We start from the raw sequence: 18,892 nt of genomic DNA on the forward strand, positions 1-18,892 counted from the left end.
TATTTGATTGCCTTGTCCCCTTAGCAAATTATGTTTACATTTACTGGTCCAGTCCACGACAATGACATACACGATTGAAGGACGGAAAACGGACAGTTTTCACTCACGGAAAAGGCATTAGAATTCATAAGCCAATCAATTGAATGAGCTCAAAACTCCATATTCTCGATGGCAAGTGCTGCTTAGTGGCTTTGTCCAAATGTGTAAAATGCTTGAAAATGCTCTCGAAAGCTAGGGGTGTCGGATCTTAGCTCGTCTGATTATGCGATGGTGGAATCTACGCTGTACAATATGAAGGTGGATCAAATGCTTCTAAAAAGACAAGAATCGATGCAATCAAGTAGCTAAGTCTAGTTAAACATGAGTGGTTAAAATGTTATGCAAGATCAGTTGAAAAAAAATATTCTAAATTATTTTGATTTACGAGAAAATCGAAATTTCAAACTCGCGTGCAAAGTTTCGATTACACTTGGTGCAAAGTGTAGCATTCTAATTACACCGTCCAAATCAACTAGCTTAATTCATATCTGCTATTTGTAATCAACTCTTTAACACAATTGAAAGACGAATAAGAAGAAATATAGCATAAATTCTTTTTGTTTGTATTACCTTCATATTTTCTATTGCGGCTTCGGAAACCCTAAACCTAGAACAACATAAGGTCGAAGTTTTGAGCTTCATAGAGTTATTACAGCCACCAAAAGCTTTCACCAAAAGAAATAATGTACAAATACACAATGGCCTACACTAAATCCTCACAGGAACACATTACAGAGCCCTTGGCTGAAAGCTACCGCATGCTTTCGGCTTAGACCACCGGAGCCATTTTAGATTACAGCACCGGCGGACATTTTTCGACAATGCACCCCATCGGCATCCTACCACTCTCAAAACCACAAAACACCTGCTGATATTTCGTTCAAAGGATAACAATCTCTCAAATTTACGGACTATAATTATACAAATGTGGTACCTTTGTTTCTTTTGATAATGATCATCCCAGCACTCATGAATTTGGCCTCGGATAGTTTCGTTACAAATACGAGAGTTTCACCCATTGGAGTCTGATAACATAGCAAGGACTTCACTATCATCAAAGTTCGACTCCACTGCTAGTTCGAGGGGGCTTTTTCCTTCCCCATTTAATGCCCGTGGATCAGCTCCCCTGCAGATGCAATAGAACCCTTTCAGTTGCAAATCACAAAAAAAAAGGCGGAAACACAGCATTTTAAAGAAACTGAGAGTTCGTTCAATACGCACAGAATAGGCAAATGTAATAAATGGGTTTTAAAAACCGCAAATCCAACCATGAGATAAATTATCACCTTGTAAGAAGCAATTTTGCGAATGTGTTTTTGCCTCTGAGAATACAACGGTCGAGTGGTGTTTGACCTCTTGAATCAGTCACATTTATATTCACTCCATACTGTAAGAGGAGTTCAAGCATACCAATGTCTGCGGTTTCACAAGCCAGGTGAAGCAGAGTGCAACCATCTAGATCCTCCACCTGCTGGCCTTCACTTGTACCACTCAAGTTTGAAGAGCTAGGAGACGACTTGTCCAACGAATCCCCAGCTATGCAGCTTGAGCTTTGGTCATGGCTAGTCTGCTCATGCATCAGCATTACTTTGGCAAGGGTTAATGAAGAGTTACAAGCTGCTTGCTCATACAACACATTCAAATCTGGCTCAGAATTAACAATGTGACGATATACAGCTTTCTTGTCATTAGCGCGAACACCCTCCCAAATCTGTTGTGCTACCAAATGAGTATATTGTGCATCTTTTGGTTTCCGGACAAAAAGCTTTTCTGCGTACTGTGATTAACAAAAGAATACACATTAACTTCCACATTTCTGAAGCAGTCTGTAGATTTTCAACTAGTAGCGAGTATAGTCAGGAGATCAGTTCGCTATATAATACATGATTTTCAAGAATGCTCATGTATCATAAGTTGACAAAAGTTAGTCCAGAAATCATTAGTCTTTTAAAAACTAAGATGAATTCAAGCAAGGCTTATCCATGTCATAGACGAACAATAATGTTATGCCATTATACACTATGTACAGCCGTTCTTGCAAGATCCCTAAGCCATGATCACCAAAAAGCAGTAAAAGAGAGGACAACAAGTATCCCAACGAGCCAAAAAAGGTTCAGTCTCAAACTAAAGTCTAGACAAAATTGTTTTTTGTCTTTAGTATTACAAAATATGTGTTTTTCAGATTGGCTGATGTTCTGAAACAATTGCTTCCCTATGAACTTAGCATTTAATACTACAATCTTAGCAATTAGATCATAAATTGAAATGCTTTCAAGTTATCCAACTAGTAACTACGAGGCATGAAAAGAGATACCTTTGCATGAATGAATTTCTCCTTTACAGGTATAGAATCACTCTGACCAGGTTTGCTGATAAAAACTAGTTGTTTTTTATCGGACCTGTATGACCTTCACCAGAAGAATACAAGTGAATACTCACAACAGTCCAGTAGAGAAGAAACAGATACAATACTCGAAAGAGTTGTAACAGAGAATCCCTACCCTGTGGATATAAGATCAACCTGAAAGGCACTTCTTGATTGCAAAAGTTCCTCCCAGACAGAGTTGGCAAAGGCATTACCCAAAGACTGAAACAAATTTATAACGGAAGGCTCCCACACTTTGACATCCAGTGTAAGAGACCTTACCTGCAGTAAGACAGCAAGAAGAAAATTTGCAGAAATTCAGTAACTGGTACAGATATCCAATTTTTGATAGGATAAGTACATTATAAACAAAAATAATTACCAGGACGAAGTTACTGTCCATATACAAATATACAAACCAAAACAAATTTTGGTAATTTCCAGCATATTAACTACTTTACCAAGTTATCATTTGTATAATTCTTGGTTCTCCTGTAATTGCACTCACAATTCATTGCCAAAGAAAAGAAAATCTTGGAAAAAGATTTAACATACCATTGGCAGTTTACACATCTCAAAACTTTCTTATTGCCATTTCGAAAAGTAAACCACATACTAGTAGGAATCATATGAGTAAGGTTCTTTAGACTCCTACTCAATAAATATTTGAGATTGTATGTGTAAAAACAGTAGAGGAATCAAGAACATGAAAAAATAATAGTTATCCCTACACAACACTAGTTAAACAGTGCATGGCTCACAGATATAACATGTAAAAAGGCCAAGTGAGAAAAATATTGTTATTAACCTTTGAGATATGTACACCAAGATTACGATGAACACCAGAGCACTCAATGCAAACGAGAACACCAAGATTTAATGATGCCCAATCTGGCTCTGGGGCACCACAATCAGCACACTTATCATTCCCACATACTCGTCGTAGCATATCAATAGTCTTTTCGGTTTTTAACGAAGATCTTTGGTGTTGTGAGCTTCTCAACGGGCGCTCAGAATTTGCAGAAGTAAGGCTCCTCTCAGATACAAGTTCTTCAACTCCAGTGTGATCAAAATCAGAACTCTCAAATGAACTACTCTCACTGGCAGAACGACGATGACTTCCCATGGGACTAGCAGGCAAAAACTGAAATATAATTGAACCAAACCCATCAATGATACTATGAAAATCAATGGCCACATAATCATGTAAAACTTCAAAACAATTACCCTCTCAGGAGCTTGAGAGCTAAGTAATGAAGCAATAACCCCTGTTATCTTTTCAATCCAATCCATTTGATCAAGTGCACTCTCTGCCTGCACTGACAAGTATAAATCAATATCATTGCAGGAACCACTAGATAAAAATAACCATAAAAGACTCGCCATATTGGCAGGTTGAAAAACCAGATAAATACATAGCAAGCCTAAGCTCACAAGGGCCAGCTACACTGAATCGAACCTGCAAAGTATAATTCTTTGTCGGTGAAATGATTCTGAAACAAAACCTCAGATCTGACTGGTCAGCATCAACTTTGATAGTTGATGTAAGCAGATTCACTGTGTGATGAGCAACAGATTTCTCATCATGCACTCCACCATGATAATGAGAAGAAAGCCACCGACTCAGCAGTCCAGAACCAAGCTCAGAACTATTCCTCTGACCAGAAAGTTGACTACCAGAACCCTAAAATTTGTAGACAAAACAAAACAACAAAATTTGATATTAATATAATAACCCAGGACAAACTTCTAGCCTCCTGCATCCAGACTCTAAACTTCTTTCTTGAAAAGAGTACTTACGGATGGTTTGCTGCATTGTTTCCGATAGTAATAGAGCATTCCTCGGCTATCAAGAACAAAAAACCTTCTCTTCCAGTCACCTCTCAAGTTTGAGGAACGTTTTGAGAGGTAACCTTGCCTAATGGTTTGAACCTGATTATTGCTTACTGTTAAACTTGTCTATAGTACTAAACGTAGAGATGAAATAAAAACAATTGCACCATGAAAATGCATAAAGAAGTTGAGCATACGTCCCATCAATAAATTAAAGGCAAATATGAAGCTTCATCAAACCTTTCCCTTTGCAGCAGACTGCATAACGGCCTCTATCATTTTATGTGAACTTCTACCAATGGCTTGTATCCCATCTCCATTAGGAGATCCATTAGAACCATTAGAAGACCACCTACTCTCTCGATCAACCTGTCGTTGGTAATCTTGCATCCTTTCATGAAGAGCAGCCTGTTCATAGTTGGATCTCTCTCTTGATTGTTGAGCATATGTCAAGACCTAGGAAATAACAACAGGTCCAATTTAAAATGATTCTTATTACAAACATATGAAAAAAGTCCAGAACATGTAACAAACCTGATTAATATATGGCTCCATTTGATGCAACAACTCATAACCCTACACATGACAACAGTTTAAGGTCAGCATGCTAACGATAAAGCAAGCAAAACATAGAGCAAGCCTGACTTTCAATCTACCTGTTTGAAGTAACGAAGATGTGCATCCATTGTTCCACTGACCGCTTCCAGAAATTGAAACCTCTTTTTCGCTTCAACATTAGAAAGAGCAGTCACCTGCGAATAGAAAGGTCCAAATCATAAATCCAAGGCCTCAATGGCGTGAACTCATTGATTTCGGGAAGAACAAGACTGAGAAAGTTACCAGACTAAAACGAGCTTGCTCAAATGTAGTTCTTGCATTATGAAGTTCCTGCAGTATCTCTTATAGCGTATTAGAACGTAAAGAATGGATAGTTTCCAATAATATAGATAAGAGCCCAGGTTTATAAAATAAAATGAAAACAAGAAATTAGCACCACAAATTACCTCCTCAAGAAGGGTAACCACATCACTCTTTGTGCCTTTTCTCAGAGAGAGAAATTTCTCACGAGCCTGCATATAGTATCAAAGTATCAAACCAAGTGTCCAAAACCAAAACTACTTCAAATTGTTTTGATAATCTCAATATAGCTGGAAGATCTATCAAATTAATTAAGGATATCAAGCACACACCTGGTCATAAATAAGGCTAGCCTTGTCAAAACGTTTCCGTGCTTCCTGCACAAGGACAGTACTCAATTGGATGCTAATGATATTGAAAACAAACTAAGTGATAACCTAAATTATCTAACGAACAAATCTTTCACAATACCTTGACTTCATGCAAATCAACATTCACAAATTGCAACAGTCTGTCATTTAGCATATGCTCAACCTGTAGGGGGAAGGGAAAAACAGGTTAAACAAGATAACAACTCTACATTATCCATGATAAAGAATAAACTAATCATCCAACAGGCAACAAACACAGAGCTTGAAAATGAAGAGCATGAAAGACATTTGATATATGTAAGGACTAGAGAAGCTAATGCACCAAAAACTTCTTGTGACTGCATAAGCCGCAGTGTATTACAGTTAGCCATGACATGTACAAAGTTGAGTTCCTTCTGTTCAAGTAAAACTACTTTCTAACGCAAGAGTTAAAAAATGGAAATAACATCAAGCTTCAAAAGGAATCCATCGCAAGCCAAAATTATGGGGAAAACCTTTCAAGTTTCAACTAATAACTATATTTCTCAAATAGTATATTGAATTGTAAAATCATAATGAAGCCAATTAGCTTCCAGCAATAGATTTGACATGTAGATTACAAACAAAACAAAGTTACTACCTGGGATCGAAGAACTTCCTTGTATGTCCCAATTTCTCTCAATGCGATTGTAAATTTAGTCATAACAGGACCTGGTGAAGAAGACATGAGTTCAATTATTGATTTGAAAATCATCAATGCGCAATTTGGTACTCTTTATGCTGACAATTTGGCATACCTCCAAAAGCCACACTAATTGGATCATTATGCCCCCCGCCAAAAGTTTCTAGGGCGCTAGCAAAAGCAATGTCCCCATCATATGCTTCCCCAAGCCCTTCCCTGCAAGCAAGACAAAAAAAGAAAAGGCCTTTAAGTAATTCCCAGACAAAATTTCACATCCAAGTCTAGTGCGGGTTGATTTCCATCCAGAAAAAAGGCGAGGAAGGAAGATCCAGAACCACTTCATCACATCTATATTAGTCTCGAAGTTCAAATGCTCTCCATATTTGAGAGCTATAAAAGTGCAAACAGCTAAAGTTACTAAGTGGCCAAGTTTGTTATGGTGCCAAATTTACATTTTACATTATCAGAAATGTAAATGAATTTGCAAATGCAAAGCTAAAATGCATCCAAAAAGTAGGCATACGTGTATTTTCGGAAATGTAAATGGTGCCAAATTTACATTTTACATTATCAGAAATGTAAATGAATTTGCAAATGCAAAGCTAAAATGCATCCAAAAAGTAGGCATACGTGTATTTTCGGCATCCTTTGTAAAATCTCAAACTTCTCTCCCTCAACGTTTCCGCATTTTCCTCCATGGATAGTATCTGCACCAACAAAACTAACATAAGTTACTGCATACCCCAGCCAAGCTTATGACTAGAAATTATGTCATAACATACACAAGTATGAACAGCATCTGTGATATCTGTTAGTGAAAGTTCAATGCCCCTGAAGAATGGATATAACCAGAATGCAATGACAGGAATCCTTGCATTCAGAAGTTGACCATGACAGTATTATTTCATCACATACATCACAAAGAAAATATAATAAGAAGGGGAACGGTGAGCTATTTAACATTCACTACACTTGTTACTAGGAGAGACTGAGTAATCTAAAGCCCGAGCAGAGCATTAGCAGATTTAACATGCATCTTTGCAACGTTAGTATCTTCGATCCTAAGCAGAGAACACAACTGCAATATAACCTTCTGTTTTTCTATGGAATCCGAAATGATTGAAAGTTACAGACAAACAATACTACGGAAACAAAAATGCAAGCAATTAGCAATCGGAAGATAATAAATCTATCCATAACAAAGTTGGGTCTGCCTTGGAACTCAGAAATCACCACCCACCAACTCCCCAAATGAGATTCAAGTTCCAAACTTTCTTTTCACTTCCGGATTTTCTCAGCAGCCAATCACGGCATTTGGAAGAAAGAACAAAAAGCTCTCACAAAAACCATGCAACCAAACAACCCAGAAACAGAAACAGAGAGAGAGAGGAACCTGCTTGCGGAACATAGGAGAGTCATCGAGCTTAGTGAAATGCATTTTTGAGCTTTGATTTCCCTTCCAACTCTTTCTTAAAAAATATCAATCAGTACAACAACAACTCCTCTGCTTCATCTTCTCCGGCGAGTCCAAGCAGTCAATCTCGCCCACCAAGATCTTTGCACATTTTAGATTCAGGTCCAATAAAAACCCAGAATTAAGGAAAAACCCAAGTCCAAATCACAATCTATATCTGCCAAATCAGCTCCAACTTGCATAAATTTAGACACTCTGAGGAGCTACACACCTCCACCAACCCAAAAACCCTCTTTTAGTTTTAGTTTCCTTTATTTCACTGTTTTAAAGTTGAGCTTCAAAACCCTAGAAGTAGTAGCAGTACGGCCCACCCCAAAAGAAGAGAGAGAGAGGGAGAGAGAAGGAACCCTACGAAGAAAGAAAGAGGCAAGAAAACATCATCGCACGAAGGTTTGAGTGTTTGTTAAGCTTAAGCCGCATATAGATACACGCCTATAATTACAGAATATGGGGAGTCTTGGGAATTGAGAGCGATTGTTTTTGTGATGTTTGGATTGCGATTAGGCCATTTTTCAATGAAAAATGGTGAGGGAACTTTTTTTAAGTATGATTTTTTATGAATTTCTCGTCTACTTATATTTTTAGCATAATGTTTATAATATTAGTATATAAATTATTGCAAAAAATTGACAAATAATTCATACTGGGTTCTATTTTTGCAAGAATCTTCTTATTATTAATCTGAAAACGTCGAAAGGGAGTGCTACAGAAAATTGACAAATAATTTGACTTACTTCCAGGATTTGACTTACTTGTTACTTGTTACTTGTTGAAGACTGGAGAGTTTCCGGGATTTGACTTACGTGTTACTTGTTGAATGATAAACTTTGTTTATGCACAAAATTAGAGAGATTTTAGAACTATGTAAATGTCAAGTTTATGATCTTTATAAGGTTGTTGCAGTCATCTAATGAGGATAGGAAAGCAAACAGAAGACATACGAGGTTCACTTTAAGTTGAGTTACGTCCACGAAGATAGAGTAGTTCTTAATAATGGTGAAGAGTTCACACAATACATAGGTTCAAGCATAATCAACTAGTGAGTTCTAATGACAAGTTTATGTACAATAATGGCATTAGGGACTAATTGTAGGAGAAATGTTTACTTTTATTGTCAAGGAGAGTCTCTGGCTTCCATCTGCAGTCAATGTGGACTCTATGAGCTTTATTCTGATGTTAAAACGTGTCGCATTGTGATTGCCTCATGGTTGGAAAGAAACTCTTGTGCATCGGCAGTGGTGCCTTAACACAAATCTTTCAAGTATGTCCTTGAAAATATGAAGTTGATCGGTACTCGGCAGTTTCAGAATTGGTGAAGTATGATACAAATAAACTTAGTAAAGTGTGATAAACACATTTAACTAACATGGACTCGATCTCAACAAAATACTACAATTTAAGCAGATTTAAATTAGAATAGTTCAGGATGTGTTACATCTTCAAAAATCTTGTGTCAAATCTATGTAGAATGAATCGTTCCTTGTAAATGACAATGTAACGCATAGCTCTTCAACATTATTAAGATAACAAGTGATTTTTTCTTTATATAAATTACAATCTGATCATACATTTAAAAACTCATTAAAAGTATAAAGATAACGGGATCTAGCTGAACTGATTATTTTACTATTACTATTGTTGAACTCTTAAAATCGAATATCAACAATTCATCCATCAGTATTAATGGTCTACTAAAAATTGATTATTTTAGGGATTGAAATCTAATTTTTCAAATATTTTGGCAAATTTTACATAAAAATTGTGGGCGGCAGCTCATTGAGACTACGTCGTTTGGGCAATTACAAGGTGAAATCATGGAGTCTTCCTTGTTTCTGTCAGTTAACTTTACAGGGTACGAGAAACGAGGACGACAGGTCGCACCAATGCCCCTCCACGGTGCGTGGATTGAATCCCACAAGAAACGAGGACGACAAGATCGCTTGTCGTTGGATGATTGGATCCGACGGCTGCAACGAATCCTGTTGTTGAAACGCGCCAAGCGGCCAGTTGAGAAGCGTGGGAGTGAAAGAGATGCTTCTGTCACGCACAAAATGGCCACTTCATCAAGGTGGGGCCCGGCGTAAATTTCCCTCCACATCCACGCCCGACAAAAAACTCTGGAGTTTCGAACAGCAGAGGAAACCCAACAACATTTATAAGGAAAGGTATCCTCCCTTCCACTAAGTCCTCCTCATCAATTAATCTAAATTCTTGAAATTTGATCAAACGATTACAAATAAAAATTCACTTTAAAAGTTATAATAACTTTAATCGTTTCATCAAATTTTAAGAGTCCGAATTATTTGATGCAAAAGATTTGGTGGAAGGAATATGAAGATGATCTATTTCCCATTTAAAATAGCAATAAGAGTGTAATGCAATTTACCAATAATAAATTAAAACACAAAGAAATCACTCATTTTACTCAAATCTGAAAATTAGGGGGTGGGGGAAATGAGAAATTGACCAGCTGGGCCATGGAACACTTAGACTAGCAGGTATTTTAAACAAGTGACGAGCGATAAATGGTGGATTGTCTTGATAATTATGATCTTTTTCTTTAGTGCATTGCTTTCAAGATCCAAACCTGGATTGTCGTGGTGACAAGTGACAAGTAATGTCGCTTCTACTAAAAATATAAACAAGTGGCAATCGTTTTGTTGAATGGTGATATTGTTGGTGCTAAAATTTGACTACATGTGAGAATCTCTTATGACGAGTCGTATTTTTCTTGTAGTCTGTTATTGGCCATAGTTTCGCATACTGTATATGGTACAAGCAAGTCTTAGCTGAAAAAAAAAGTCTCAAATCTGACTCAGACGAAGAAAAACACGTACTTTTAATTGAGATCAAACCTGAAAAAACGCAAGGCAAGATTTTTCCTTTTATTTATCGTTAATTAGTTTAATATCTTTTAAGAAAACAAAAATCTTTGTTCATCATCAATTAAAATGGGAGTCTCGCATTGGAATTACAAAGTGTAATATGAATTTCATATTTGTGTTCACACGTGACATTATGCACAATGGATTCTGAAGGAATATCCGAATATGGTTCAATTTTTTTTCGGGGTAGTTCTTCCTTTATCAGTTAGCATGGTTTTTTCCTTGGATGCTCCGGCAAAAAATTAGGTGTAAAGATCAATCATAATTAGACAATAATTGTCACCTATTAGACTTGAGTACAAGGAATTTTTTTTGAAATAATGTTTACACGATCAAGTAGCGTTACTAATATACATATTATATAGTATAATTATAGACAACTAACAAACAAATACAAGTTATAAAATAAAGATATTAACAACATTAACAACACTAAGTGACAATGTACACATAAGGCTCGAAACTGTTCAAGCTTGCACCAGGTTCGATTCATGTTTGGCTCGTTGAAGCTCAGCTCGTGAAAGAATCAAGCCAAGCGTAGTTTGGCTCGATGAAAAAGTAAACCAAGCTTGAGTATTGGTATGTTCAGCTAGTAAAGCTTGTGAGTAGTTTGAATTTTTTTACGAGACAACTCGAGATAGACTTGAGCTCAGCTTGGTAGTTCAAACTTAAACAAGCAAAACTAGAGCACAATGATATTCGGTTCAGCTTGCCTAGTGTACACAGAATCAAAATGTTTATCGATAATTACACTGTAGCCATAGTATATTATCTAAGCAGCCATGAAAATTGTCTCGATGTGGAGAAGGAAGCACTTGCCGAAAATGGTGAAGTATTTTGCTTTTGCCACAGCAGCGGATGCCATTTTCTTCGTAAAAAGGAGGAAAGTAAACTAGTATCCGTCCTATATCTTGTTCACTTTTTGACCATTTGCATTTATTTTTTGAATTTTTATTACAAAATTAATTTTATAGGAACCTAGAGCCTTTACTTTCTGGATAAAATTATCGTCCTCTCCAAGGGACAAGGATCTTCTCCTGAGCAATTATCTAGGGATCTTAGGGATCCCGCAATCTTATCCGTTCATCGTATATCGTGTCGTCATAAATTATTTAAATTTTAAATTTTAAAATTCAAATATAAATAATATATAACGAAAACTAATCGTACGATATAAAATGAACGGACAAAATTGCAGGATTCCTATGATCCTTAGGAAATTGCTCAGGAGAGGATCCTGGTGCTCTCCAAGGGGAGCTCTGCAGCTTCTAGTACGACTTTATCATCTAGCATTGCAAAGATTCCTAATAATATTGTTCCCTCTGCAGTTTGATTAATTTACCAATTAACTGGGTGAATAATTGTTAAATAAATTTACCACTTTGTACGGCTCGGACACAAACACTTGAAATTTAACGAAACCATGTGCAGTATGACACAAGCAAGCAAGCAAGCTAGGGTAGAGGAATCTTTAATTCGTACCATGCGAAGTTGCATACACAGGCAGAAAGTTGCCGATGAGGAACAAGTGTCCTAGACTTGCAGGCATGTACTGGACTGATATATACAAACAAAATGTCATTAATGAATCACATCTCGGAAAAATAAAAAATTTTGCTTGTATTTATAAGATGTTTCGTTACTTTTTATATATCATTGATTTTATTGCGGATATTCAACTTCTTTCATCATGGTATCAAAACATGCCGCCTCTTTTGTAAAGCTCAATAGTCACACATACGTCACTTCATATGTTCTTAAAATTCATCGATTAATTCTAATTAATTTAGTTGTAGACACCTAGTATTTTAATCCATGAAATAAGCTTTAGCTAATTTAAGTTGTCCATCATTCAATCCAGTTTTCCCATTTTCACTATTTATGGTTAATACAAACAACATTTGACAGAAAAAATTCGACCGAAACCCTATAGATATAGGAATATATATACATATTGCAATGATCGATCAACTACGTTGTTTTGGTTGGGACTTTGAAACAAGAGATTTTTCGATGTGTCTAGAACACAAAGGTACGCCATATATGATTATATAAGTGGAGAAATTTTTTGTTCTTATTTCTTCACATGCAATTGTACAATGACATATAACACATCACTCCGTGTTTCGAATAACTTAAAAATCTCTCGAGGATGATACATAATTTAAATTTAAACACGTGTGATGCATTATGTGACAACCAAGATCGCCAAGGAACTTACACTGAAAAGGCAAGGTATCGATGCATCATCATAAGTTGGAATAAGAAAGAAAAGAAAGGAGAAGGGAAGAGAAAAATAAGGTAAAGAAAAAGCAAAGGGTTTAGCTAAAGCACCGACAGATAAGGACATGCCATATGAACGAAGAACTAAAGTGAAACATTGTGTTGCTTTTCTTCTCTTATATATGAAAAGAATATGATCAACAAGTTGCTTTCAATCCTTAAACTATTAATCCCCGCTTAATCAGGCTGTAATATTTCGATTTGCTGCTGCCTCTATCTAGTTGCATATCTTTTTTGAGATGATGATATTTTGATTACTGGCTCGTTCCGAAAGTATTTTTAAAATGCTAAAAACATTTTTTTGTGAAAAATGATTTTATAATCAATCTTTAGTAAAAATGCAAGTGAATTTTGAAAAAACACTTAAATGTTTCCTGCAATAAGCACCAGTTATGTGCTTCTTGTATGAAGGAACCACTTCAAAATCTTTTACAACCCAAAAATATTTTCTCTAAAAATGGTTTTAATCATTTTAAAAGTACACCTCCAAATGAACCCTAAATATATTTTTGGTTTTACCTACCTTAAACAAGTTACAAAACACCAATCACCAAATGAATGCATCTTGTTATTGAAGGATCAGTTAGTATGTTAAAACCAACTAGTTCTTAGTGGTACTTCTCTAAAGAAAGTAAATATATCTAGTTGTCACAAAATTACTAAAATACTCTATGCAGGATGAATGTGGTATCGATAATGTCTAACGTCTATATCGATAACAATATTGAAACATTACACCATTAAAATGTTATCTACTGATATTATCAATGGTTTAACGACCCCATATCAATCCGTCATTTAGTAACAGAAAATGATTGGTAATTACAACATCCATTTAGCTAATGGTATAAAAAGAAAAATACATTTTTTGTCTAAAATGAAGTGGTGTGGCTTCAACGCTACAAGTGTTTTAACCGTAAGATTTTATGTTTACAACTATTTCGATTCTCTATTCCCAGTCTCGTTTATTCCCGTATCATTCAATACTTCGCAATATAGAAGAAATTTCCTTAAAGAAGAAGAAGAAATGGGCAAATGAACTTTGTTTGAGCCCCTTTAATATTGACCCTAGTCGCTATCGGCTCCTAAAGAATCCCAAAACTTGTCGTTCATGGACAATAGTTTGAGCAAGAGCTAGGCCCATCTGAAGTCAATTTCAAATCTCAGCAAGGAAAAAACGACGGCCCACCTTTTTGTTCTCAGACGATTTGAGAGGCCGAACCAATGAAGTCTCATTGTCGTTATTCAATTTTCCCACAAGTCTCTTTGCATAACTCCAAAACCAAAACCCTATTGCGGTTTGGTAAAGGTGTTGGAGGTCGTATTCCCTCCTCCCACATTTCTTAAGAGTTTCCAAATTTTGTCAACATTTGTGCACCAAAAAGTTCCCCCTAAACCAATAATTGTGCATAAAATAATCGCATTTTACATGATTTGTGTAAAATTAATGTGCATGATATGCCGGTTTCTAACTTTTATTGAGTTGACATTCTTGTTGCTAGTTGACACGTTCCTTTCCGAGCATTGTTTCGCTCATTCATTGTAAGGTATTTTGGTGTTACAAAAATTTGAGTTTGATGCTTATAAATCGGGTAGGATGGAAAATTTGAACTAATAGGGGTGAGTACTATTGTTTTCTTTTTTGTCAAACGATATATTTTGTTAGATTAGTTACCGATGGGGTGCGAACTCGTGCCGTCATACAAGAGCTCAACTCATTTCCATCACTGTGGTAAGGTAAATGACCACTTGCGAGTGAGTACTATTGTTGAGTGTCGCATACAAGTCTTCCTATAGAAAAATAGGCCCGAGAGAAAATAGAAAATAAATGTACTATGATAAGGTACCAAAGTTATTAAAAATAAATGCATCAATACCACGACAATAATGTTGTAGTAATCAAACTCAAACATTGTTTAAATAAATAAATCTAATAGAATTATAAGTTTTGTATCTTCCTTACTCCTAGTTAAATTTGGACTTTAAATTTCTTGGGCCTAATAGGTTATGAGTTTTGGGCTGCAGTGGAACGAGGCCCAGTCTACCTTCCCATTATGCTACAATGTTTGGGAATTCCACACCAATTAGGATTAGGACTGCAATAATCTGCAACCGATAAAATGTCCCACCCTGCCCGTATACCTTAGCAATTCGCAGAGACCAGACGATTCAGCTCTTCTCTCTTCCCATGCAAGCAAACATGAAGGGCACTGCTGTAATAATCATCTTGCTCCTTTTATCCTTCTTCAACTTCATGCATGCAAAGGAAGTAGACGAATCACGTACCGGCAAACAGGCAGGTTCGGCTATAACCTTCTCCGACGAGGACTTAATACGACCCATGGAAGTCCCCCACAACGACGAACTTGTCGTCCAGATGTTGGTGGCAACCACCAGAGTGGATAAGATACTGATCGACACCGGCGCTTCAGTCAACATTATTTTCCTTTCCGTTCTAAAGCGGATGGGGCTCAGCGAGAGAGACACTGTTCAATGCCGCCGAGCAGACAATATCGTGGCCGCGTTCGGGGAAAATGCCAGATCTATGGGGATCATAACTCTCCCGGTCACTGCTGGGATTGCGCCCAAATCCAGCACTGTGATGGTGGATTTTTCCGTGCTGGATGATTCTTTGGGTTTAGGTTACAACATCATATTTGGAATTCCGGGGTTAAACGCCCTAAGGGCAGTGCCCTCAACTTACCACCTCCTCCTCCGCTTCCCAACGGAAGCCGGAATAGGGCAAGTCAGAGGGGATCAGCTGCAAGCTAGAGAGTACTGTAAGCCCCGGCGCCAGCTGGAGCAAGTGAGGAGGCGGAAGACTCAGAAGGATGCACGGGCGTGTGTAATTCTTTTAGGTTTGATTATTTTACTATCAATTTTGCTGCGGTTTTGAAGAAAGTTGCAACAGGGACTCCTATCTCCAAGGAACCAACAATTTTCTAACGACTATTTGGTCTAGTAATGTATGGTTTTCCACTTATATGTGTTGACTCGCTCAATTTGTATGAACAAGACTAGACGAATTTTTTTTATTAAACGCTCATTTCCTTCAAAAATTCATTAATTGTACAGTAACTGTGTTTCCAATGACCTTCTTTCAAGATCCATAAGATGTGTGAATTTTTTTCTGGTTATATAGCCAACAACAATTGGAAAGCTGCTAATATTCAAAGAATAATACTTGCATCCCTCATTTAAGAGAACAACTTACATGACATGTGTTCAACGCTACAGTGACGTCCCATATCAATGAAATAAAGACATATGAACAAAAACTTTCACATGTTTTCAATTCATTGACACGCGACACCGTCGTGAGGGTGAACTTGTGCCATGTAATTCCTTATCCTCACGAAGATGAGCTGATTCCTTTTGACATGGACCAATACTCTCTTGGCACATGTTCACGCTCAAACTCCTAATTGGGATATATTTATTTATTCTTATTAAAATGATGAACATATGTCAAGAGATGATTGATCTCTATGAAATAGGAGAATGAGCTCATCTCTCCAAGTGGTGAGATTGTTCTATGTTCCCGGAATATAGGTCGACCACTTATATTATAACACGTGATGCACCGATCCGTGTTTCAAATGCACATAAAAATCTCTCGTCTAAATGAGGGATACAATTATTATTCATGTTCAACTTCTTAGTTCCTTTAAAATGTGTACATATCTACAACAAATATTGTGCACAACTTTGTAACATAACAAAACACAAAAAGCCCGGTAGGAAATAAATCGAAGGAACAAGGCCTAGGGGCTGTTTTGACAAATTTTAAAATTACCAGAACCGGTAAGGAAATATATGAATAAAATTTAGGGAACTTTAACGAAAAACTTCCGGTATTATTCACTTTAACGAAAACTCATATTTTTACATTAAAAAGTCAATTATGATACTATTCGCTACCCCTTATTTTGTCATTATCGTTAAAACTCAAAAATTTCAAATCATTTTTATTAGTTTTCTTTAAAATTTATTCCCGAAGGCGGTTCTTTGCTTTATCCTGCCTGTATCAAAACGCCCTGTACGGATGCGCGGTGCGGCGTCGTTCTGTCGGATTTCTATCATGAACCGGAGCCCTACACACGGCTGGCCCGTGCCAAATTTAGGGCTTCCTCGCGTTGTGAGTCATTTATAAAGCACACTAAATGGGAGATAGGCTGCCACTTGCCAGAGGAACCCTGACAGCCAAATTTTCCTCCATTCTTCAACACAGCAGTCTTGACGAGGGGTATGAAAAAAGCCTTCGACTTTCCTTCGACTTTATGCTAATTTTTCTCATGGAAGAATGCATATATTTCACTTATTTCGCATGACGTATATATTAAGATAGAGATAGAGTTTAATTGTGAGAGATAAATGTTCAACATTTTGTCCTTAAGTCAAGTTTAAACCTCATTATGGTGCTCATGATTGATTAGCTTGTCTCTCTTTTAGGATACAACGATCATATTGTTGTAATAGTAGCACCAAATCACAAGGTTTTGTTGGATACTCTCTAGGTGGACTCAACGAGACATTATAATATCTAGTGTACTCTATGTATGATTATGTAAATATGAAAAGTCAATATGACTACTTGGGGACTTGACTATTTATAGAAGTAGAGAAGTCTATTAAGAAAGCATGTGACTAATAATGAAAAGTCAAAACTGTAACTCTTCATTTGAATTTCATGTTTAGAGGGACGCATCTTTCCATCAAAATACACCACTACTAATTTTCATTCAATTAATAAATCTAATTTTATAAGAACCCCAATAATAAATATCAACATATATCACGCCTCTTTTTGTGATTCAATTATGGCTCTGTCCCTGAAAGGAAAGATTCAAGGTTAGACGTCTTTTATCGTTGTCAAAAGAAATACCTGGTTCATGGCTCTGTCATTAATTTGATTTATTTCTATTTGATTAAGTTTTCCTTTTCCTCTAGACATATGGTTTCTTTTTTGTTTGTTAAATCTTTGGTGTTTTTCATTTCAAGAAGCAGGTGATCATTTCGAACTCTAAGCGTTCTGGAGAAAGAGATGGCATATCCCATTCCGATGAGGATCTAAAGGGACTTGAAGTCCCCCATAACGATCCACTCGTTGTTCCCATGACGGTGGCAAACTCTAAACTGGACAAGATCTTTGTCACCAGTGGCTTTAAGGTGGCGTTTGGTACGTGGGACGGGACGGAACGGAGTGAAACGAGGCGTTCCGTCCCACGTTTGGTGCGCCTAAAATGAGTGGAACGCGCTGTTCCACGTGACGAATTTTGGGTGAATTTTCGTTCCGCCTCATCCCTTTGGAACGACTCATTCTACATCCATGGAACACAAAATTATAACCTCTCCGTCTCCTTCTTCTTCCTCCTTGTTTCCATCTGAGGGCATCATTACTCCCTCTCTATTCCGTTCGGTCCTATCCCGTCCCGTCCCGTCCCATTCCGTTCTGTTCCGTTCCGTCTGCATACCAAACGATACCTAGCTCAATCTTCTCTACATTTCCACTCTGGAGCAGAAGTTGGGGCTCACCCGGAACGATGTTCACCTGTCTAAACAAGCTTATGCCGGCAACTATGGCGAAAAGCTTGAACCTATTGGGACAATCAGCTTGAACCTATTGGGACAATCACCCTCCCTGTCACAGCTGGTGACAGCCCCAGAGACCGCTCGGTCATGGTTGAATTTATGGTGATGGACAATCTTTATGCGTACGACACATCATCTTTGGATGCGGAGGGTTGGCTGCGCTGCAAGCGGTAGCTTCAACATATCATCAAGTCATGCGCTTCCCTACTAAAGCCGGAATTGGAGAGTGCAAAAGAGACCAGAAGAAAGCTCGAGAGTGTGGGAAAGCTCTCCTGGAACTGCCGCTGCGCAGGGCCTAGAACCGCTCAAACCAAGTGAAGGCTAGCTAGTCACTCTAAGGTTGCTTGGGTAGAAAGAAACTAGCTAGCTTATTTTGAAAGACCGTTCGAAATTCGGATCTTCTGTTATGTGTTCAGCTTTGTTGAATGGATGTTATGGTATACTGTGAACCCCTAAACTAGTTTTCTGTGCTGGCCTTCTGTGCCCACATGATGTTCTGTGAACCCTAATTTAGTGTCTATATGGCATGAT

At 37.3% G+C, this 18,892-nt stretch overlaps 1 protein-coding gene across 3 annotated transcripts; it reads right to left on the reverse strand.

The window, feature by feature from the left end:
• Positions 1-581: 581 nt before the first annotated feature.
• On the reverse strand, positions 582-8,149 carry LOC103452485 (ADP-ribosylation factor GTPase-activating protein AGD3-like). 3 transcript variants are annotated; one of them, XR_011574593.1, is made up of 20 exons: positions 7,521-8,149; positions 6,758-6,834; positions 6,243-6,343; positions 6,086-6,156; positions 5,567-5,629; positions 5,428-5,472; positions 5,242-5,307; positions 5,078-5,125; positions 4,894-4,989; positions 4,772-4,813; positions 4,478-4,693; positions 4,205-4,336; positions 3,864-4,088; positions 3,632-3,718; positions 3,213-3,548; positions 2,541-2,686; positions 2,354-2,447; positions 1,326-1,816; positions 974-1,165; positions 582-878 (listed from the first exon to the last, which is right to left on the reverse strand). XR_011574593.1 is itself a non-coding variant. In XM_070810594.1 (19 exons), exons 1-19 carry the CDS (start codon positions 7,563-7,565, stop codon positions 1,051-1,053), a joined length of 2,487 nt encoding a protein of 828 aa, XP_070666695.1. In that variant the 5' UTR covers positions 7,566-8,149; the 3' UTR covers positions 582-1,050. The 3 variants fall into 3 exon arrangements, 2 of the variants coding, with proteins under 2 accessions (XP_070666695.1, XP_070666694.1); XM_070810594.1 differs by having other exon boundaries at positions 582-1,165; positions 2,354-2,438; XM_070810593.1 differs by having other exon boundaries at positions 582-1,165.
• Between the last annotated feature and the right edge of the window lie 10,743 nt (positions 8,150-18,892).

This window comes from Malus domestica, chromosome 13, assembly GCF_042453785.1.
Source record: "Malus domestica chromosome 13, GDT2T_hap1".
Taxonomy (NCBI): Eukaryota; Viridiplantae; Streptophyta; class Magnoliopsida; order Rosales; family Rosaceae; genus Malus; species Malus domestica.

Bases quoted from the DNA above. Each gene is read 5' to 3' on its own strand.
- LOC103452485 (XM_070810593.1), bottom strand. From the start codon at position 7,565: ATGCATTTCACTAAGCTCGATGACTCTCCTATGTTCCGCAAGCAG. The intron at 6,835-7,520 runs GTTCCTCTCTCT...TTGTTGGTGCAG, and splicing joins CTCCTATGTTCCGCAAGCAG to ATACTATCCATGGAGGAAAA. The intron at 4,990-5,077 runs GTAACTTTCTCA...TTCTATTCGCAG, and splicing joins AGCAAGCTCGTTTTAGTCTG to GTGACTGCTCTTTCTAATGT.